Raw genomic sequence first — 23,395 nt, forward strand, 5'->3', positions numbered from 1 at the left:
GAAGGGCACATCTTGTCTTATCATCTTCTGTTCGCAGTTCCTAGGGGACATTTTTTACCGGTCACAGTCCGCACAGGTTACCTCCCCAATGGCCCTCATTGTTGTCCACGTTGCCCCTTCCTGCCTGCTTGAGAACACAGACATCATTCTGCTGTTTCCTTGCTACACTGGGAATGCCCAGTGGGCTGCTTGATACAGTCATATTTGGATGAATAATCTTGGAACACAAAAGCCAAATACTTGCAAACTTTGTTTTTTTTAGTCTGTGTGTTTATTTTTCTTTCTGCTCTGTCTCATCCCTTTCCTGAGACAGCAATCTGCCAGAAAGGGTAAAAGGAAAGGGAGGCACATAGGGAAAGGGAACACAGGTTGGTAATCCCTAATGTGATCGGCCATTCACATAATGAACACTTATTATATAAACAATCCCACAGGGTCATAGAAGACTTGTCCCAGGGACCCCTGAGCTGGGGTAGGTCCGGCAAATAGGGATGGGAAGGTGCTTCCAGGCACAGGGACCGGCCTTGCCAAAGCCTGGGGACCATGAAGAACCTACATCAAGCTTGCATCTGCATGGAGGGGAGAGACCTCAGAATTAGTGAGAACCACGCTGGGGAGGAAGGCTCTACAGGCCCTTTGCATCCTTGGAGGGTGGATGAGGTGGGTTGTGGGTGCAGCTCACTTTCTGAAAAGTCACACCTGCCCGGGGTGCGAAAACCTCTGGTGCTCACATCAAATCACTCAGCTAACCCAGATTTCAGCTACAGCTGCAGTTCTGTGCAAGTTCAAGTTCACTGTTTGATTGCAGTCTCACCTCAATCTGCTTTCTGTTTTCTGTCCCAGGCGGGGAGGCCCTCAACTGGTAGGAATAAGAGATGGTAACTAAAAATATTCCCACCTCTTACTCCTCAGGTGGACAATTCTAGATACTTTTCATGAAGCCTCTGAAAACTGAGCCCGTGGTCCCTGTAGCAGCCTCAAAAATGCACCTTCCTATTGGGTTTTCTTCTTTCTCTGTCTTCTTCATCTGCTCCTTCACCCCTGCTCCCTGGGGTCAGCTCCCAATTAAACTGAGTGCACCAAATCCTAGTCTCAGGCTCTGTATTAAGAGAAACCTGAATTAAGCATTTGTGCTTTGCAAGATAATAGGAAAGACAAAAAAAGGATAGTCTCCAAGGCCCCATAAACTTCTCCTCCATCCTTTCTCCCTCTGTCTTTGCAGGTGTCTGACCGCTGTGACTACATCTTTGTCAATGGCAAAGAGATCAAAGGAAAGATGGATGCAGTGGTGAACTTCACATACCAGTACCTGAGCGCCCCCCTGCATGTCACTGTGTGGGTGCCCCGGCTGCCCCTGCAGATCGAGGTCTCTGACACGGAGCTCAGCCAGATAAAGGGCTGGAGGGTCCCCATTGTGACCACTAAGAGGTGAGCCTCGGATGGGGAGATGCCTTAGAGCCATAATAACAACTCTATTTACTGACCTTAACGCTAAAGGACCCAATGCTTTGGAGATGCTGGTATCATCTCAGCAATTAAATCTCCCCAAGGCTCCCAGATAACCCAGCCAGGCCCAAAAGCTGCTAAACAGCAGGTTCGTGTCAAACCCAGGTTGTCTGCACTCTACACCGGGGCTTATATGAGACTGTCTCTTGAAAGTGGCTCTCCCAAAATGACACGATGGAGTGAATACATTTTTTTAGCATCTTGGTTACCAGGCAATTTGAAGTTTGGTTTGTTTTCTCCAAAAAAAAAAGTCAGAGTCCTTCTCTGTGCTTTATGCATATCTATAAGCTTGAAATGTTCCGTGCAGATCAAATTATTGATAAAATTTGATTGCATTTCTAATGGACGCTGGGCACACTATTTTCTAAAAACCTCTGATTTGTTATCTGAGTTTCTGGACTGTCTGTCTGTCACATGTAAGAGTATGGGGCCTTGTTTTCTCAGCCCTGTGACCTCCGGATTAGCAGACATTAGCTAAGTGAAGGTGTTGCTGAGTTCGCAGCTTCCTGCCTGGAATGCTCCACCCCAGACCACCGGGACTCTTTTCCTGACAGTCCCCCAGGCACCAGGGCCTTTCTCGTAGGGGAGAGCATCTCAAGAAGAGTAAGTAGGACAGTGAGATGTGGAATCGATCTCTACAAGGAGAAGCTGAAGGCATTTGGCCTGATGGGGGAGGACAGCTGTGAATCTACCCAGTCCTTCAGATTAGTTTGTGGTCATGAGTGGCCAAGACAATGAGTTTGTTCCACATCCCTGAGGGGGAAGAACTGAGACTCACTGGGCTCCAATCCAATCTCTGCCACTAATTAGCTTTGTGAGCATGGGCAAGCTACCTAACCTCTCTGTTTCTTAGTTCCCTCATCTGGTCATGAGAATGATTATGAGTTTGCCTCATAGTGTTATGAGGTTAAAAAGAGTTCATACATGTGGAAGCATAAAGTGGGACCTGCCACATCTCAAATGTGTAAGACAGCTCTGTCCAATAGGACTTTCTACAGTGGTGGAATGTTCTAGAACCCCTCTGTCCAACATGGTGGTCACTAGCACAAGTAGCTATGGAGTGCCTGGACTGTAGCCAGTGTGACGGGGAAGTTCAATTTTTTATTTAATTTTTATTTATTTAAATTAACATTTAGGGTTCATTGTGGTAGTTCATAATTGTAATCCCAGCACTTTGGGAGGCCAAGGTGGGAGAATCACTTGAGGCCATGAGTTCAAGACCAGCCTGGGCAATATAGCAAGACCCCATCTCTACAGAATTTTTTTTTAAAATTAGCCAAGCATGATGGTGCATGCCTTTAGTCCCAGCTACTCAGGAGGCTGAAGCAGGAGGATCACTTAAGCCCAGGAGTTCAAGGCTGCATTGAGCTAGGATGGACCACTGCACTTTAGCCTGGAACACAGAGCAAGACCCTGTCTCTAAAAATGTAATAATAATTCATTAATTAACAAAATTTAAAATAGCCACATGTGGCCAATGCCTACTTATGAGACAGTGCAGGCTTAGTACATATTAGCCCTTGTCTTTTATTTTTCAATAAATGTATTCGAGAAAGAGATGCCCATCGCTTAGTGTTGCCTGGAGACAGGCTTGGTGCCCCTTGCGTGGTCCTGGGGCTCGTGTCTTCAACGTGATCTCCTTGAGGTTGAGGCGGGTGCCTGCCTGTCTCAAGAACATCTTAGACTCCTCTCCCTGGATCTGAGAGCTCTTTGTCCCTTCCCACAAGGCCCACTCGGGAGAGCGAGGATGAGGATGAGGAGGAGCGGCGGGGCCGGGGCTGCGCGCTGCAGTACCAGCACGCCACCGTGCGGGTCCTCACCCAGTTTGTGTCCGAGGGCGCCGGCCCATGGGGCCAGCCGAGCTACCTGCTTAGTCCCGACTGGCAGTTCGACATCACTCACCTGGTGGCAGACTTCATGAAGCTGGAGGAACCTCACGTGGCCACCCTCCAGGACAGCCGGGTCCTGGTTGGGCGAGAGGTTGGGATGACGACCATCCAGGTAGGGAGCTGGGAGTCTCTGTGTCCCCAGCACTGGGCATGTGTGCAGTATTGAGGGAGACTCAATGAGTGGGCAGGTCATTGTGGCCAGTTCCTCAACCCCGTGATGGCTCCAGATTGTATCATGGGGACGCAGGAAGATGAGCCCAGGCCAGATCTTGAGTCCAGCCTCCTTCCAAACAGAATGGAGAAGGTGGCAGCTGCACCCTCTTAGCTCCCCATGTGACCTCATTCTCAATGGCTGCCTCCACCACTCCCGTCACCTCCCAGCACCCCCATCCTGCCTCTGATTCTCCTTCTGAACACACACTGTTCTAACCTATTCCCCCTATGCCTTCTTAGAAGTAGCCATCGTCTTCTCCATGCACCGCTTCTACCAGTGGCTCGGGGAAAAAGCGTGGATTCTTCCTCTCATTTCTTCCTTCTTTCAGTCATTCTGTCTTGCTGCCATTTCCTTATTCAACAAACTCTCTTTGAAATCCTGCTCCTTCTTTTTCACTGGAGGAAGTGTATAGAATGGTAAAATTTCAGGACAGATGATGGGGCCTGGACAGCCTTTTCCTCAATCCCTTAAGTCCCACCTACTGAATCCACCTTTCTGGAATGTCATTTGGGATCCTTACACTACATGTGGAAATGGTTAACACATTCCTATCATTTCCCCTGGACATCTCAAGCCCAACATTTGGCTTACAAGATGAGGCAGAAAGCAATGTTTTGGCAGAAGATATGTTGTGGTGGTGGTCTTTTATAAATTTATAATTCAACTCTTCATGAGTTTGTTCAACAGGATCACCATGTACAGTTTACCAGGTTGTGCATTGTACAAGCGTACTTCATCTAAATAGGAGGAGTTATTCCCTTTTAAAGACAGAATGGATTTTAATATCTATTCCGATTTTTCAACAGGGAGAATTAAGGTGTCTTAGGGAAAGGGTAACTTTGATTCTCACAAAGGCATGGGATGGGCCAGCGAATAGAGTGAAGTAGATATGTAACTCCTTTGCCCTGTATTCTGGACCTCAGGCCTGTTGGGATGGAAGAAATATTGCGGGGGAAGGGGCTAACATCTGGAAACAGGTGTGATGGATTTTCCTTGTGTCCTGCCAATCCCACAGGTGTTGTCTCCACTGTCTGACTCCATCCTAGCAGAGAAGACAATAACCGTGCTAGATGACAAAGTGTCGGTGACAGACTTGGCCATCCAGCTTGTGGCTGGGCTGTCTGTCACCCTTTACCCCAACGCAGAAAACAGCAAGGCCATAACAGCTGTGGTCACAGCTGAGGAGCTGCTGCGGACCCCCAAACAGGTAGGGGGCCAAATGCCAGAGGTTCAGAGGGAGCAGGGTCAGTCACTGTGCCTGCTTCAGCAAAGGGGCAGGGTGGAGTGAGAAAATGGGGGTAGGTTAACAGAACCACATTCCACATTAGAAGCCATGTCATTGCAGACAAAGTGCTCGCTCATCTTACCCACATAGCTTTTGAGCAACACAGACCATTTACCAGCCTCCTCACCAGGTCTCCTGGCTGCTGTTCTTACCCCTGCACTCCCCTCTCTTCTCAAGATCAAAGTAAGCCTTTAAAACCATAAGCCACATCATGGCTTTTACTGGCTTAAAATGCTCCAGTGACTTCCCATTGCACTTAGAAAGATACCATATTCCTTTGACAGCCCACATGACCCCACACGACATAGCTCCTGGCTATATCTCTGACTTTATCCTCTGCAGCCCTTGGTCTCTCTCATCCTATCTGAGGCACACACTCCCCTTGTACTTCTTTAGGGGTTTTGCCATTGCTGTTGCTTTTGCCTGGGATACACCACCCTCACCACTGAGCATGGCTCATTCTCATTTTCATACCCAGTTATGATACCCTCTTCTCATAAATGCCTTCACTCACAGCAAATGGGTCTGAGTCAGCCCCATTTCCTACTACATAAAGCATGTTTCTCCTCCATGGGATATAGGCTTCTACAAGACAAGCCTCCTGTTCATCACTGTATCCCTGGTGACCATCACAGGGCCAGCACATAGTAGGTGCTCCATAAATGTTGGTTGAGTGACTGAATGACTCTTAGAGCTGGACTGGAAAACAGGAAATGAGAGAGCAGGGAGAATGACCCACATAACACTGCCAGGATGGGTTCGTCTGACCTTAACAACCTGCATGTGGGTATTTGCCTTGTCTGCAGGACTTTCTGCTTCTGATGTCATCATTGGGACAATACTTATGACAAGAGTACAGAGTTAGGAGCCAGAAGGCCCAGATGGTATCACAGCTGTGTCCCTTACCTCCTGTGTAACCTCAGGCAAGATGCCTCACCCAAGTCTCAATTCTTAATGAGAAAGTAACAACACCTGTGAAGAGTCCGTTTGCAAATTAAATTAGGCTTAACGACATTGAGTGCTAAAAACAGTGGCTGGCACATGCCAGCCAGTGTTAGCTCTGTTCCTGGGAACGGCTGCTGTTGTTACGATCACAATTTTAGTGAAAGCACACAGGGCCTTGGATGCTCCATCACAGCAGACAATCTTGACTCGGAACACTCTGCTTCAAACCCAGTTTCCTCTGGTGACTTGCAGCAAGAGGCAGGCGGTCTGGGGAGGAAGCTCAGATTAAATCCACACCCCACTGTGGACTGAGCAATGCTGGAGGAGCTGTCATGTGGCTGGGACAGGCGACAGGGCCCAGGGGTTAGCAGTAGGGGTTGGGATCCCTTGACGTGCACCAGAGGAACAGGATAGTGCTACAAAGCAGAGGCATGATGATGAGAACAGAGGGCGGCGGCGGTCAAGGGTGCAGGCATGATGACAAAGTCTAGGGGCTTGTGTTCTTCTAGGGGGGGATTGGAAAGTTCCAGCCATAGTGCAGGATTTCAGTGCAGTTCAAGGACTGCAAGCTCAAATGCCTACAGGGGCTGGGCTGGTGTTGTAAGTGAGCAGTGCAGGCTGTGCAAAATCCATGTGGCTGCCTTGTCCAGTAGTGGGGTCTGTGATGAGCTACAGTGAAGATGCTCGGTGCTCCAAGACATGCCCGTTATCTGCTGCTATGTAACAGCCACCACACACTTAGCAGCTGAAAACAACACGCACTTACTAGCTCACAGTGCAGTAGGTGGGCTCAGCTGGGTTCATGCTCAGAGTATCAGAAGGCTGAAATCCCAGTGTTGGTTCCCTAAGTTCTTAGGCTCTAAGGAAGAATCTTCTTCCAGAATTATTTGTGTGGTGGCAGAATCCAGATCTTTGCAGTTGTAGGACTGAGGTTGCCCATTCTTGGCAGGTTATTTGCCGGAATCCTCTCTTAGTTCCTCAAGTCTACCTGCAGTCCTTCCCACTCCCCACCCCACCCTCATCGCTTCAACACTAGCAACAACGCATGGAGTCTTCCTCATGTTTCCAGTCTCTCCACCTGCCCCTTCTGTCACCAGCTAGAGAAATCGCTCAGCTTTTAAGGACTCATGTGATTTCACTGGACTCACCCAGATAGTCCAGGAAGGCCACTCTATCAACTGTGCCATGTAACAATGTAACATAATCATGACAGCGGCCACTCCTCCCACACACATGTTCTGGGAATTGGGGCAGAACATCTTTGGTGGGCCATTCTAGGAATTCTGCCTAACGAGGAGAGAGTTGCTACCTGATTTTGCCCCAGAGTGTCAGCAGGAGGGACCTGGGGTGCATGCAGGTCCTCATCCAGTCCACAGCACTGGCTTCTTCAAGTCTTCTCTTGGGGGGTGGATGGGGCAGGAAATCAGCGTGGTGTTTTCTGGTTTCCAAAGAGCAGAGTAATACTTTCACATTTGGGATTAAGAAGAAAAAAGATCAGAGGAAAGTGGGAGAGAGAAAGCTGAAAGCATGAAGCTATTTGCTGAGAATGGATGATGAATTAGAGTGGACGATTGGCATTGCAACCCCCTTGTCATGGGGCATGACCAGCCGCTCCCCATCTCCTGTTGCCCATCTGTCTTCATCAGCGGACAGTAATTGGCGTCCCCTAGCACTGACTCAGGGGGGTTTGTGGACGTAGTTCACCTGATTTGCAGACACGACTCTTGAAAGGATAGAGCTCTAAATCATTTCTGTGCATGTGTTATTTTAAGTCATTCAGAAGTTCTCATCTTTGGGGAAATGTGTTGGCTTCTCCTGATGAAATACCACTTTGCAGCCTCTCTGTAATGAGCGAATGGAAGAAGTTAGTCAATCATGCAGCAGGGCAGATGGAGATGGACATTGGCAAACCAACGGTGTTCTGAGGCTTTAGTTCTGATTGTCTGCTGTTCGGGGGCTTGTTTTATGTTAACTTCGTTCCCCATCTAGTTTGTGAAGAAAAATTAAGTCAAGATGAAACGTCAGCCACAATGAACTTGCACACTGTTCAGTCTTTTATCTCAGCCCTTAGAGTGTAGATGGCTGGCACCTTGTTCGTGATATTTTCAACTTTGAAATAGAAAATCTGAAAGGTTTTAACACCTACAAATAGAGGGTAGTAGCCTGCATGTTCCCCTGTGCCTTGTTTGCTCTAAAGAAAGTAGGATAGAAAAATGAAAGGAGAAATCACTTGGTATTTGTGCATGAGGTTGAGGCATTAGAAGGACTTGTCGGAATGTGTGATTCATCAGCTGATATGGACAGAGGGGACAAGGGTGAGCGCCAACATCCCTGAGCCATCTCTTCTGTCTTAGTTTTGGTCTTCTCAGAAGCTGAGCCTGAGACAAGCATTCAGGTGCAAGTAGTTTATTCAGGTGGTGAAGACGACACCAGTAGAGAAGTCGGGGGTGATGGAAGGAAGAAAAATGCAACGAGTAGATTGTGTTACCAACTCAGCCACCACCAAGGGCAGTCGGAGCTCCTGTCTGCTGGGTGACTGTACGCCAGTCTAGACAGGCCAGAAGAGCTACTGCACTTGAGGGGCAAGGGATCTGGGATAAATATAACAACTTCCGTGAGTCCTTCATGGGGGCTGCCCACAGTGGTTATTCACTCCTTGGCACATCTTGCTGTAGGCACAACCACTTGGATTCCAGAAGCCAGAGGATGACCTTGGGCAAAAAAGTAAGTTAAAAAAAAAAAAAAAAAAAAAAAGCGAAGTTGAACATTGAAAGTTGAGCTAGGAGGAGCTGCATGGGCAGCCACCCAAAGAGAGCTCCACACCCTCCTAAAACTTCCTGCACAGGTTCACCCGTCATAGCCAGCTGGTGTTGGCCAGGGCTTACGATCACAAGTGATATGACCCAACCCAGCTCAGCCTGCCTTCACACACAGCAGAATGCATCAGGGCGTGTCCAGGCATTTGGATCTTCAGCTACAGCTAGATGCAGATGCTCAAACGATGTCATGAGAATTCTTTTTTTAATCACTAGCATTCTTCCTCCGTCCTGTGGAATATAGGGTCATCATTGCTGTGAACACTGGCTGCTCCCAAGCTACTCCAATGTTTCCTTCTGGAATTCCTACCAAACAAGCGTCGGCCATTCTCATTCTCTCCTTTATTTCTTTTCACCTGCCCATTCACAGTTTTATTTCTTGATATGCCTGTGGTTCTGTCTGGGGTGACATAGGGGGCTTTGTCTCCCACTGCAGTGATTCTCTCCTCGAACATCTCATCTGCTGTTTGAACCACCCATTGAGTCACTCATTTCAGTGACTGTATTTTTCATTTCTATTAATTCTACATGTCCCTTTGACCCCTTCCTTCCTGCTCTGTTTTCATTCGCTTTTTTTTTTTTTTTTTTTTTTTGACAGAGTCTCACTCTGTAACCCAGGCTGGAGTGCAGTGGTACAATCTTGGCTCACTGCAACCTCCACCAACTGGGTTCAAGCAATTATTCTGCCTCAGCCTCCAAGTAGCTGGGACTACAGGCACCTGCCACCACATTGGGCTAATTTTCATATTTTTTGTAGGGATGGGGTTTCCCATGTTGGCCAGGCTTGTCTTGAACTCCTGACATCAGGTGATCTGCCTGCCTCACCTCCTAAAGTGTTGGAATTACAGGTGTGAGCCACTGCACCCAGACCCCATTTGCTTTTACTGTGATGATTTCAACTCCTTTTAATGTCTCTTTAATTTTTTCATTAAATTTTAAATTTCTTTTTACTTTTATTTCATAGACTATTTTTGTTCATTTGTTTTATGTTATGTTTTATTTCATAGACTATTGTTTTTTGTTGGTTTCCTTTATGTTATAGCCTTTGGAGTCTTCTGTGATCTCACATATCAATCTGCTCACCTTCCTGTGTAAATATTTAATGCACCCTTCTCATAGTGCAGCCTTCCCACCTACAGATTGTAACCTTTCTTTCTTTGTATCATGAGCACCTCTTCAGCCCTGGTTGCTCAGCTTTGTTTTGTTCTGAAGGAGGTTGTATTTGCATTTGCACAGGTCCAGCTTCAAGTGACTTTCTTTTCTCCCCATTCCCATACCACAGAGGTAGTTATCACATCCAAGTGTGGGCTTTTGATGTTGAGTGGCAAAATCTCCATCCCGTGCTCAGAGCACACACAAGCTTTGCTGCTGTATCTCTGGCTCGGCAGGTAGGATTTTCCCATAACCCGCCCGTGGAGAGGGTGCTGCTGCCTCCCTGGGCTGCAATGACAGTGTCCGGGATGGATGGGGACAAAGGTCCAGGAAGGCCACGAGGTCAGACCTGGTTTGCTGTGAAAAAGGCAGGGAGGAAAGGAGGCAGCTACGTGACCTTTTCAGCAGAGAGTGAGTCGCTGTGGTCTTTGTGGGCTGATAAAATGGGCTCCGGCAGTGGCTGTTCCAGGGGGTCCCTAGCACAGTGGCCAAGAGCTCAGCTCTGAAGCCGCACCAGTTCCAGCCCTGCTCCTGCCTCTCTTCCTGATGATATGACTGGATATATTTCTTTTTTTCTTTTTTTAACTTTTATTTTCAGTTCAGGGGTCCTGTGCAGGTTTGTCACATAGCTACACTTGTGTCATGGGGGTTAGCTGTACAGATTATTTCATGACCCAGGTATTAAGCCTAGAACCCTTTAGTTATTATTCTTGATCCTCTCCCTGGTCCCACTCTCCACCCTCCAATAGGCCCAGTGTGTGCTGTTCCCTTCTATCTGTCCATGTGTTCTCATCATTTAGCTCTCACTTGTAAGTGAGAACATGCAGTGTTTGCTTTTCTGTTTCTGTGTCAGTTTGCTAAGGATAATGACCTCTAGCTCCATCTGTGTCCCTGCAAAGGATGGGATCTTGTTCTTTTTATGGCTGCAGAGTATTCCACGGTGTATGTGTACCACATTTTCTTTATCCCGTTTATCACTAATGGGCTGAAGAGTTTTTCCTAGATGAATGGAGGAGGCTGAAATATGCAATTTTAATCACAAAGTAGAGAGCCTGTGTCCACTGGGTACTTGCTGTGGATCAGGTGCCATTTAGGTTGACTTTGTGTCTTCGCTATTGTGACTCTATGTCTTTGCTCTTGTGAATAGTGCTGCAATTAACATGTGTGCACGTGAGCACAGTTCTTAACCTCTCTTTGGGCAGGAAGCATAGCCCACCCTACTTTGTGAAAGAGGAGAAAATGCATTCTGTAATAACTGCAAACAACACCTGACCCACAGCAAGTGCCCAGTGGATATGGGCTGTCTGTTTTGTGATTAGGATTGCACATTTCACCCTCCTCTATTCATACAGGAAAAACTATTCCCCAGCTACACCCAGGCTCTGTCCTAGGTGCTGAAGATTGGGCCGCCACTAAGCATCTCTGTCCTTAGGGAGTTCCCGCTCTTGGAAGCAGAATAGAAGTACCCGTGGCTAAGTCAAGAACAAAGCCTTCTGTGGGGTTATGTTTGCTGTGGGCACACAAAGGGGAGAGGATGTCATTATTGCCCTGGGGAGGAGGCGAGAGAGCAGGAAGCCTTGTGCTCACGAGAATCTACCAGCCACACAGGCATGGGTGTGAGTGGCATTTCTAGGCCACTAGCTTTCCCCTTTTTTTGGAATATTATTCAGCCATAAAAAAGAATGAAATATTGCCATTTGCAGCAACGTGGATGAGCCTGGAACACATTATTTTGAGTAAAAGAAGCCAGGCACATAAAGTCAAATGTTTTCGACCAGTCCCCACAATGGGAAATAATTTTTACATAGCTGTTGGGCCACTGACAGAAGTATAGTGAGTGTGCGAAATAAACTCAACGCCTTCACACTGGCCCTTAGCTTCCTCTTTCCCTCTGATGGGAGCTCCACAAAAGCTACCCATGCAGAACAAAGGCAGCACAATTGAACTGGGCCCACCAGCCACTGCCATGCGCTGCACCCCACACATCACTGCTGCCCAGCTACAGCCAAGTAAAGCATCTGCAGTGGCACAACAGGGTCAACCTTAAAGGGCAAAATGCTCTTGTTCTCTTGTTTCTCAGGCAAAGCTTAATTCACTGGGGGCAGTGCAGGGAGAAGAGGGGAGGTTCCTTTCTAATGTCATTGGTTCTGACAGTGTTACCCGCCCATCAGCCTTTGTCATCAGGCTGGATACAGACAACAGCTGTATCCATTCATCATACTCAGGCCACTAATCACAGAATGTGTGACAAAATGACCAGGGCTTGCCCTGGAAGCCAGTCATTGTCTGTGAAGATGCACCAGCTAACTGATTCAAGCAATAACTGTGTGGATAAAGCCACCTGGAGCCTCATCTCAGTTAGGGATTTTTGTTTTGCCGTTTGTTTGTTCCTGGTAAGGATTATGAGGGCGCTGTTAGTCATGCCCCAATTTGTTCTCGTTTAAATTAAGGTGATTTATCTGCCCCTGATAGAAAACCTGTATGATTTCTCCCCAGATGCATGAGCTGCTGGGTCTGGAATGGGGGTCCTGCTCCCTGTTTCACTGGGTGTCCTCCTAGGAGGGGGTTTCTAAGGGAAGAGGCATCCCCCAGGTGGTCTCCTAACTGCCTGTGTCCCTGCAGGAGGCTGTATTCAGCACATGGCTGCAGTTCAGCGATGGCTCGGTGACGCCCCTGGACATCTACGACACCAAGGACTTCTCCCTGACAGCCACCTCCCAGGACGAGGCCGTCGTGTCCGTTCCCCAGGCCCGCTCTCCCAGGTGGCCCGTTGTGGTGGCCGAAGGGGAAGGCCAGGGCCCACTGGTCCGAGTGGACATGACGATCGCCGAGGCCTGCCAGAAATCCAAACGCAAGAGCGTCCTGGCCGTGGGCGTTGGCCACGTCAGGGTCAAGTTCGGACAGAACGATGCTGACTCCAGCCCCGGCAGGGACTATGAGGAAGATGAGATCAAGAACCATGCCAGTGACCGCCGGCAGAAGGGTCAGCACCACGAGCGCACAGGCCACGATGGGCACTTCTATGGCAGCTCTCCCGTGGAGCGTGAGGAAGGGGCTCTCCGGAGGGCCACTACCACGGCCAGGTCCCTGCTGGACAACAAAGTGGTGAAGAACAGCCGTGCAGACGGGGGCAGGCTGGCGGGAGAGGGGCAGCTACAGAACATCCCCATCGACTTCACCAACTTCCCAGCCCACGTGGACCTCCCCAAGGCCGGGAGTGGGCTGGAGGAAAACGACCTGGTGCAGACCCCACGGGGCCTGAGTGACCTGGAGATAGGGATGTACGCCCTCCTGGGGGTGTTCTGCCTGGCTATCCTCGTCTTCCTGATCAACTGCGCCACCTTTGCCCTGAAGTACAGGCACAAGCAAGTGCCCCTGGAAGGTCAGGCCTCCATGACCCATTCTCACGACTGGGTGTGGCTCGGCAACGAGGCCGAGTTCCGCGAGAGCATGGGGGACGCGCCGCCGCCCCAGGACGAGCACACCACCATCATAGACCGCGGACCCGGAGCCTGCGAGGAGAGCAACCACCTCCTGCTCAATGGCGGCTCCCACAAGCACGTGCAGAGCCAGATTCACAGGTCAGCCGACCCCGGGGGGCGGCAGGGCAGAGAACAGAAGCAGGACACCCTGCACTCGCCCACCTCCAAGAGGAAGAAGGTGAAATTCACCACCTTTACCACCATCCCCTCGGACGACAGCTGCCCCACGGTGAACTCCATCGTCGGTAGCAACGATGAGGACATCAAGTGGGTGTGCCAAGACATGGCTGTGGGCGCCCCCAAGGAACGTAGAAACTATCTGGAGAAACTCAAAGATAAGGCTTAGGCCCCTCTAGCCAAAGGGCCCTGCCCGGATGCCTTCCTTGTACTGGAAACTGGCCCCAAGTGGGGCAGAAGGCGTTGTCAGTGGGGTTAAGAAGGGACGGTCCCGGGGTCCATGCTAGACCAGTTGGAAAGTTTTGAAGTCAGGAAAAGACATTTTTGTATCAAGGGATTTTTAGCAGTCAATGATGGTGGATTTTCAGAGGTCAGGGGAATAAAGTCTGGGGCATGGGGAGCGCAGACCAGGTTATTGAACTGCACAGGCAAAATTAGGAAGGTTATTTTATGAGTCAAAACATACTACAGACAAGCTACCAAAAATTATTTGTTAAAAAATTCAAAAAGACAAATAAAAAGAGAAATAATCATCTGTTTATATTTCTAATAAAGAAGCAAAATATAAAAATAGGGCCTGCTAAGAGACATTTTCCATTTTAATTCACTATTCACTTTTCCGAGGACAGCCTTCAACTGTCACCACACAGCTGGGGAGGAGACATTTCCTAACAGGGGATGCCTCTTGGGATAGAACTAAGGAGTTTTAAATCTTTACTTGATCATCTTTTCTTTTCTTTTCCACTTTCTCCTTTTTTTTTTTTCTTTCTGTGTCCTAGACTTCCATTGCATTTACATTTAATGTTTATTTCTGAGAATCAAGCAGTATATTTTTCCTAAATGAAACATAAATTACATTCCTGTTCATTAGATGGGTTCCTAGAAACAATGTCAATTAATCCATTGTTTAAGTAGTAACTTGAATGTTTTTCTGTATCCCTTCAGCTTTGTTGATAGTGGCTGGTTTTGTACAATTGGAGGGAGCTCTCAAAGCCTTCTGGGGAAGGAGAGGAACTGTCCTTCATCCATCACCACTGCCATAGGGCAAAGCCAGCAGGTGTGGTCTTGTGAGGGGCTCTATGGAGGGGATGTGACAGGAGAACAGAGCCCTGCCTGGACCACCTGACCCCTCGGGACTCCACCCCTGTCATCGTGTTGGTGTTCCTGCATAGGAGAAATTTGGGTTAAATAAAAAAAAAAAGAGGCCACTCCCAGGCGTAATCAGAGCCAACCTGGTGGGCTGGGTCTATCACAAGACATCACTGATGCTGAACATGAACAAAGATAAAAACTGTTTGGGGGGTTTTTAAGTTGTTTTCTTACTTTGTTGGGTGGGGTAAACCAGCATAAACTCTAAAGATAAAATCTATGTTAGATTGTCAATCAACTGTGTTTTTGAACAGCATAATTGTGTAGCAGCACATTGCAAAAAACGCATTCATCCAAAGCGACACGTATGTGGCAGCGAAGACCACGCCAGTGAAATAAGCCCCTTCGTGATCACCCGACTCCAGTTCGTGTGCACCACTGGCTGCGGCTGCGGGAGGAAGATGCCTGACAGTCCTCATGCTCTCCGCAGGGGGGCGCTCACACAGATTCCAGGGGTGTTTATTGTGTTTATTTTTTTAATTACTAAACTCAGTAGCTAAGAAAGGGTCCTTGAAGCCTCCTAACCTGGGTTGGACCTTTGAAAAATATATTTGTAGCACATATTATAGATGGAAAGAAGAAGATATTTATTTATACCTGTGATGCCAATTGTCATTAAAAGGCTTTTCATGGCTTGACAAGTCAGTGTCTTGTGGGGTGTGTTTTATTTCACTTAATTGCTATTTCCCACCCCAAAATATACAACCCCAGAAGAATTCAACTCTTAGGCTAGAGGGAAACCAATGTATTTGCCAAATCTTTTTTGGAAAAAAAACTTTTTCCCTCTGGGTTTCTTGACTGATCCACAGTGATTCCTAATAAGAAGGACTTTCATTCACAGACCCACTGTCATCCACACCAGCACCCAAAATCAATGAGCAGGAGGGTGTTCATTCATAGACCCACCATCATCCACACCAGCGCTCAAAGTCAGAGAGCAGGAGGGCATGCATTCATAGACCCACTGTCATCCATACTAGCATTCAGAGTCAGTGAGCAGAAGGGTGTTCATTCTTAGATCCACCATCATCCACACCAGCGCTCAAAGTCAGCAAGCAGGAGGGCGTTCATTCATAAACCCACCACCATCCACACCAGTACCCAAAATCAGTGAGCAGGAAATCAGTGAGCAGGAAAGCTTGATGACACGCAGATGGCTGGACCCTGTCGCCAGAGGTTCTGATTTAATAGGACTAAGACAGGGCTCCCAAATTTGCCTTTTTCATGACTTCCAGGGCTATGCCAGATGCCAACACTGCCAGTCCGAGCCCCAACTTTGCAAACTACCAATGTCCTTAACAGAAGAAGGGAAACCCTGGGAGCAGGTGGGAAACTGTGTGAAATCTCTCCTCTGGGGAAAAGGTTTACTTTTGCTTTGACTGTTTTGCATTTGTTGTTATTATTTGTTTGACATTCGGGCGAGATTGTTATTACTGATTGGTTGGGAAAAGAAAATTTTTTGGTAGAAGCTAAGGTATTTTTTTTAAATAATAACTTTATTGAGACATTATTCACATACCATAAAACGGATCCAGTTAAAGTGTACAACTTAATGTTTTTTGTTTTTTGTTTGTTTTTTGAGACAGAGTTTCGCTCTTGTTGCCCAGGCTGGAGTGCAATGGCACGATCTCAGCTCACCGTAACCTCTGCCTCTCGGGTTCAAGCGATTCTCTTGCCTCAGCCTCCCGAGTGGCTGGGATTACAGGCATATGACACCACGCCTGGCTAGTTTTGTATTTTTAGTAGATACAGGGTTTCTCCATGTTGGTTGGTCTGGTCTCGAACTCCCGACCTCAGGAGATCTGCCCACCTCAGCCTCCCAAAGTGCTGGGATTACAGGCATGAGCCACCGCATCCAGCCAACTTAATGTTTTTTTAGTATATTCACCAAGTTGTGCATCCACCATCACATCAGTCTCAGAATATTCTCATCACCTCCAAAAGGAAAACCCATACACTTCAGCTATCACCTCCCCACTCCCCATTCTCCTCAGCCCTAAGTCACAACCACCCTATTTTCTGTCTACATGGATTTGCCTAGAGGGCCTGGCATTTATATCGTTTTGGAAAATCATCCTAAAAATTCTCCATATGGGATTAGAATCCCCATGACAGCATCAAGTAACAATTTTTCTCCTTGTGAGAAGCAGATGAGAGGAACATATTGTGACTTTTCCTAATCAAAGCTGCAGGAGACCTCAGCCTCCTCAGCACATGGTTGCAGGTTTGCAGTGAGAGAGGACAGAAGCTTCAGGACCTTTCCTTTAGATACCAGATCCATTCCTGTGTCTGAGTACCTGCCCAGCTAGCTCTGTAATTCTTGAAAAGTCCTGTGCTCCAAACAAGGGACAGGAGGATTGTGGTTGAAGGTGATGCTGGATGGTTAGTTTCTGCCCTGAGTTAAACTATAAGATGATCACAGTCTGCTGGGTGTGGTGGTTCATACCTGTAGCCCCAGCACTTTGGGGGGCTGAGGTGAGAGGATCTCTTGAGCCCAGGAGTTCAAGGCCAGCCTAAGCAACACAGCAAGACCCTGTCTCTACAAAAAAATTAAAAATTAACCGGGCATGATGTGCACACCTGTAGTCCCAGCTACTCAGGAGGCTGAGGCAGGAAGATCTCTTGAGGCTAGGAGGTTGAGGCTGCAGGGGGCTAAGATCTCATCACTACACTCCAGCCTGGGTGCAGATTGGGTGACAAACTGAGATGCCGACTCTAAAAAAACAAGGTCACAGCCACCTCCACCCCTATCCTGCATGAACCTGCAGCAAGGCAACTGCTGGCCTTGGGCAACTCCCTCAGTGGTCTGCTCGGGTCAATGGAGCTACCCCAGTTCTGAGGCCCTGAGACAATCAGGCTGAAGAATTCCCTCCCTCAAGCAGGATGCTCAGGGAAAACTTGCCATTGTTGTTGGTAGACAAATAAGAGTCTATGTTCCAGTGACCAGGTGGTTCCATTTCTTCTGGGACTATCCTCATTTAAACCTGGAAGACCCATGCTCCAGGAATCCTCCCAGGGAACACCCGGATGGTTGGTAACTCCGACCTCCACTAACATTAAACACTTTCTGTTGGTGAGTTCAGTCACTTGGGGGCCTCGTGGTGTTCAAAATTTATCTTTCATTGCAATCGTAGTGCTAAATGTGACCTTACTGCGTGAGGGCACACAGTCCTCATCTTGTTAGACCCTAAAACAAAATGGATCAGTCACCAAAGATTTCCAACACACCTTCCCCACTGAACACCAGCCCTGCAGCCACCTGCCAAGCCCATGTCCCCTTGGCGTGTGAACATGTGACTCCCCGGATGGGTCTGTGGGCATATAACCTCTAATTCGTTCCCAGGATGTGTGTCAACCCATTTTGCAAATAAGGTCAAATGTTAAACAGGTGTGTGCCACTTCACAAAAGCCACTGCCTTTTCACTAAAGTATGAAACCAGAGAAAGAGACACAACTGCAAGCCTGGAATTCTTCCTTCATGTGCTCATGATGAAATAGAAGGCTACCTTGTCTCGCCGTTGCTGGTTCAATTACTTACTCAGCACACACTCATGGAACACCTGCTGCGCGCCTGACCCAGCGCAACATGCCAAAGATGATTCCATCTGGCCGAGACCTCAAGGTGCTCACAGTCAGAGGGCAGAGGCAGAGAAGGGGGGCAGCTATGGTACAGAATGATTGACACCACGATGGGCAGGGGGTCCACTCTGCTATTCTTCCGCTCTCACCCCATTGTCGACAGAAGTTGCCTGTATACCCCAGCCTATCTTCTCGTGGTCTTTCAGAAACCTGAAGGTCTGATGAAAGAAACTCTTCTCTCTCAGCGTCAGTGGAGAGTTGCACTTCCCTATTAATATTAGTAGCCACAGCAACAATAATAAGAGACTCCACTTAATGAGCACTTAGTCCATGCCAGGACTGATGTTAAACATCTTTTAGTTATTTACTTACAACTCCTTCTGAGGTAGGAGCTTTACCCGCCTGTTATAGATGAAGAAACAGGTGCAGAGCCTCCTTCCCAGGGCCATAGCTAGCAGGGTTGAAAGTAAAAGAATGATGGTAAAATGTACAATGTTAACACTAATAAAAAGCTAACGTAGCTATACTAATGTCAGAAAAAGAACACCTTACAGCAAGAAGCATTACTAGAGATGAAGAGACACTTGACAATCATAATAAAAGTTATTCAAAAGGAAGCTAGAACAGCCCTAATTATGTAGGAACATTATAACATAGCTGCAAAATATCTACACAGAAGCTTGAAAACTACAAAACACTATTGAAAGAAACTGAACAGGACCTAAATAAAAGGGGAAATATCCATGCTCATCTAGAACCATAAGATAATAAATGTGTGTTGTCTGAAGCCACTCATTTGGTGGTTGGTTGTTCCAGCAGCGGTGGGAATCTAACACAGTATCTTCGGGAATGAACCATGTGGGGGCCCAGCACGAGTCTCTCCAGAGAACAACTCAGGCACTTGGTAGCCACAGTGGCAAGAGCCTCCTTGGCAAGAGGCAAAGTGTCCTGCTAGGCCCGGGGACAGCCCCCGTTTCTGCCTCTTTCTTGGTTCTGTTACTGAGCATACCAGAGCAGCCGAGGACAAGGGCTGGCTGGCTTCTGATGCATAGGTCATCCTGTCCACTTGTTGAGTGCCTCTTCTGCAGTCTGGTGTTAACGTGCAATAGATGAACCTCACGCTCTGTGCCTGCTCCCACAGGTTCAGCCATATGCCCCTTGTACAGACTTCTTTGTCCCCAGGCTTTCCATCTTCCTCCTTAAGGGAGCCTAACCAACTAGCCAGACCACCTGCTACTGCCTGGGAGTGCACCTGTATCCTCACCTGAAGCCACTTCTCTCTCCACGTGACATGGATAGAAGGCACATGTCCAGAGCTCTGTCCATTGAAAGGAATTTCACTCAATGCTCCTCCAGCTCCTCTTGGGACAGCAGTGTAGACTGTGGCCTGTATCAGTTTACTAAGCAGACCCATCTTTCAGCCAGGCTTGAGGTTTTCCTCTATCATCTGGCGTTTCGGAATCCCTCGTGAGGCCATCTGTGACAGCGGAGACAGAGGCATCGTGGAAACAACTGAGGCTGACTCCAAGCCTGGGCTGTCCCTCAGGATGGAGTGTCTGTGCTCTGTGGACTGGCTCAGGCTTCATTCCAGAGAGGTCACTTCTGTCATACAGCAGACCTTACAGTGGATTCTCAGTGGATCGCTTCTGGAATCCATGTGAGTTGCAGCCTTATGACCTTCAGGGTCTGGTGACTCCCAGCTCAGGATGGGCAGCTCCGATTGCACAGCCAGATGCTGTATTAGCTTCCCGGGGTTGCCATAATCAACTACCTCTCACTTGGTGGCTTAAAACAACAGGGTTTACTCTCTCACCATTCTGGAGGACAGGAGTCCGAAATAAAGGTGTGGGCAGGGCCTGCTCCCTCTGAAGGCTCGAGGGGAGGAGACTTCCTCGCCTCCTCCAGCTTCTGGTGGCTCCTGGCGTCCTGTGGTTTGTGGGCACATCGCTCCAGTGTCTGTGTCTGTCTCAGCAGTTCCTTCTCTCTATCTGTATCTTCTCCTTTCCTGCCTCTCATAAGGATGCTCACTGGATTTAACGCCCACCCAATCTAAGACTATCTCATCTCAAGATCCTTTCCTTAAAGACATTGGCAAAGACTCTTAAACCAAATAAGATCACATTCTGTGGATGTGTCCTTGATGAGGGAAGGACCATTCAACCCACTATAGATGCTCACTCTCACCACTGCTTGCAGCTCCTATTTGAATAATGGGATCTCTTTCTCTGTTAGAGACAGGTGGCTGTGCTCCAGAACCCTGGGCTCTCCACTGGGCTTCTTGTTTTGGAGATTTCCAGAAACCACACAGGGCACCTAGTCTAACAGCAATACCTCTACGGCTGTGGGCTCTGACAGCTCAAATAGCCCAAGTGACAAGGCCATGGATCTGCAGCCTGGACTTGATGAAGACTTTTTTTTGCTCTGAGCCCCACTAAAAGCTGGCAACCTGATGAGTCTCTCGATATATGGCCAAGAAAGATAGGCTGCCTCTGAAACCAGAGGAGACATGCCAAGCAGTGTGCCTCTTTCTTGGTGTTGGGAGGTACAAGGAGCAACTTGTACTGCATCTTAAAGGGAAAGTCTCAACAGTGTAGACATGCTCCAGACCACTCAGCATTTTACCAACATGGCAGGCCTCGAACATTCTGCAGAGTTCATCTCACACCCTCTAGGGCATGTATCCCAGGTCATTCAAAGTCCTTGCCACTTCCTGCTCATCAGACCCAATTAACATAGTCTATGAATGCACTTGGTTGGTGTGATGCTCTGCAGAAGGTCCAGACCACCCAGCTTTCCCTAGATTACTCTGTGACAGAGGGAAAAGAATTGAGACAGTCATTCTTGTCCATCCCTTAGGCCTGAAAAAGAGCCCTCTGATGCTCCAGATGCCACTCAAAACTGGCAACCTTCCAAAAATCACTCAGTTAATGATAGAAACAGCATTGCCAAAGGTGGGATGTGCTGCCTTTGCCTACCTGGTCCTGCCCAGGGCCACATGCATCCTCCTGGGTTGATAGCTGCCCTGGGACAATGTGAGTTCCCAGGCTCTTTTTGGCCTCTACAGAGGTAGGCAAAGTGGGATTCCAGCGCCCAAGAACGGTCCTCAAAGGAAGACCTGCAGCTGCCAGCTAGTGGGAAGGAAATCCGGCAGAAGCCAGGCAGACGGGGGAAGGAATTCACAAAAGGCATTCACCAAAAGGCATGGCATGGAGAGATCTGAATGTGGGCAGAGCGTCAACTTTATTCATTACAAATACAAACCAAACATTCACAGTGGATACTGTAAAAGTTTCAGCTGTGGCCAGGCATGGTGGCTCACACCTATAATCCCGGTACTTTGGGAGGCCGAGGCAGATGGATCACCTGAGGTTGGGAGTTCGAGACCAGACTGGCCAACATGGTGAAATCCCATCTCTACTAAAAATACAAAAATTAGCTGGGTGTGGTGGTGCACACCTGTAGTCCCAGCTACTAGGGAGGCTAAGGCACGAGAATCACTTGAACCCAGGAGGCGGAAGTTGCAGTGAGCCAAGATTGTACCACTGCACTCCGGCCTGGGCAACAGAGCAAAACTCTGTTTCAAAAAGAAAAAAAAAAAAAAATGTTTCAGCTGTGGAAAATGTTAAGGGGAGGAAGACAGTGCTAGGACAAGTTCTAAGGAGGGCACCTGAGGTGGTCAGAAAGGTCGGCAAAGACCACGCAGAGGAAATGTGGCTTGACCGGAGGCTTAGGATGCATCAGAAATGCTAGGAATCTAGATGAAATGCCAGACAGAGAAAAGCACAGGTGCAAAGACTCAGAACAGAAAGGTGAGAGCTTGCCAAGAACTGGGCATTGAAAAACAAAAGTGAAAGCAAAAATACAACGTTATTGGAGAGAGAGTTTCCCAGCGGCAATGAAAAGTCACTGTTTCCCCTGTTCTCAGCTGTGGAGGTCACAGCTCTACTGGAAACAGGGGCCAAATGCCCATGTAATACACTGGCTTTTTTACGGGCGTTTGTTCTAAGTTCTTTATAGTGGCTCAAAGTATTCAAACATTTGACTACCACACTAGGGTGTTAGGATGGTCTCTGCATCTAAAAATTTGTATCTGGAGAAGCTAAATTGGCTGGGTTTCCTGAGTGTTTGCCTGATCAAAAAGGTTTATTCACTGCTTCTAAACAATAAACAAATAAGCAAAAACAAAAACCCATGGGCTCTGATGGTCGAGTCCTATTTTAGGAGTTCTTTGAGGTGGAGGTGCTTGTTTGAAAATGTGGATCCAGAAAGTTTATAAAGTAGAACTAAGAAGAAGAGGAAAGTCAGGTTATTCTGTTACCATTTTTCTTTTAGGGAAGACATTAGATTATGTTTCAAAGAATGAGGCAAATTATGACATTTTTTCAATTTATCCTCTACCAACCAAAATGTTCTGTCCAAAAAGCCTTTATCTTTCTGTCAAAGAGGGCATTTGGGTGGAAAGAAATTACCAGACTGTGAAATTTTATTGATTTTTTAAAAATCCAGGTTAAGTTAGGGGTCAAGATTTACATTTTCTGTGATATGCACTGTCCTCTGAATGAAGCATATGATTGGAAGACTCAGGCCGTTTAGCATTTTGAGGACACACTCTCTAGACAGCTGCTGCTTCAGAGTATTTCTGTAGCCATGGAAAGAGAAATCAATTCCATTAAAGGTGACAGTGCGGACTTAGACTGGATGTGGATGATACAAACTGGAGTGAAGACACGGCAGATCCAATGTATTCATCCATTCACTCAACAAATACTCACAGAGCGTGGGTTATGAACGAGGCACTAGTCTAAGTGGTGGGAATATGGCAGTAGACAAGAGAGCTGGAGTCCGTATCCATATGGAACTTGTACTCTTGAAGGGGAAAATCAGTTAGAAGCAAACATTAAATAAATCAATGATGATATAAGACAGTGAAAAAATTGCACTATAAAGGATATAAACAGAGTGGTGTGGTAAACAATAACCGGGCACCATGCATGGAAAAGGTACTACTTATGTGGAGTGGTCAGGAGATGACATACAAGCTGAGAATTTATGAATAAACACAGTTGTGCCTGGGGATTAGGATCCCAGACAAAGCAAATAGTAGGTGCAAAGGCCTCGAAGCAAGAGCGAGCTCACCGTGTTTGAGAACTAGAAAAATGCCAGTGTGGCTGGAAGGCAGTGAGCGTGGGAGAAAATCATAA

General features: G+C 47.7%; 1 protein-coding gene across 2 annotated transcripts in view; it reads left to right on the top strand.

Moving 5' to 3' along the window:
• TMEM132C (transmembrane protein 132C) overlaps positions 1-14,440 on the top strand; it is a 434,383-nt gene extending 419,943 nt beyond the window's left edge. For both annotated transcript variants that reach the window (XM_008005202.3, XM_073021221.1), the window contains 4 exons: positions 1,223-1,428; positions 3,234-3,507; positions 4,625-4,816; positions 12,430-14,440. In XM_008005202.3, the coding sequence (XP_008003393.2) occupies positions 1,223-1,428; positions 3,234-3,507; positions 4,625-4,816; positions 12,430-13,635 (1,878 nt within the window). In that variant the 3' untranslated portion in view covers positions 13,636-14,440. The remainder of the gene's footprint in view (positions 1-1,222; positions 1,429-3,233; positions 3,508-4,624; positions 4,817-12,429) is intronic.
• The last annotated feature ends 8,955 nt before the right edge of the window (positions 14,441-23,395 follow it).

Source organism: Chlorocebus sabaeus, chromosome 11 (genome assembly GCF_047675955.1).
Source record: "Chlorocebus sabaeus isolate Y175 chromosome 11, mChlSab1.0.hap1, whole genome shotgun sequence".
Lineage (NCBI taxonomy): Eukaryota > Metazoa > Chordata > Mammalia > Primates > Cercopithecidae > Chlorocebus > Chlorocebus sabaeus.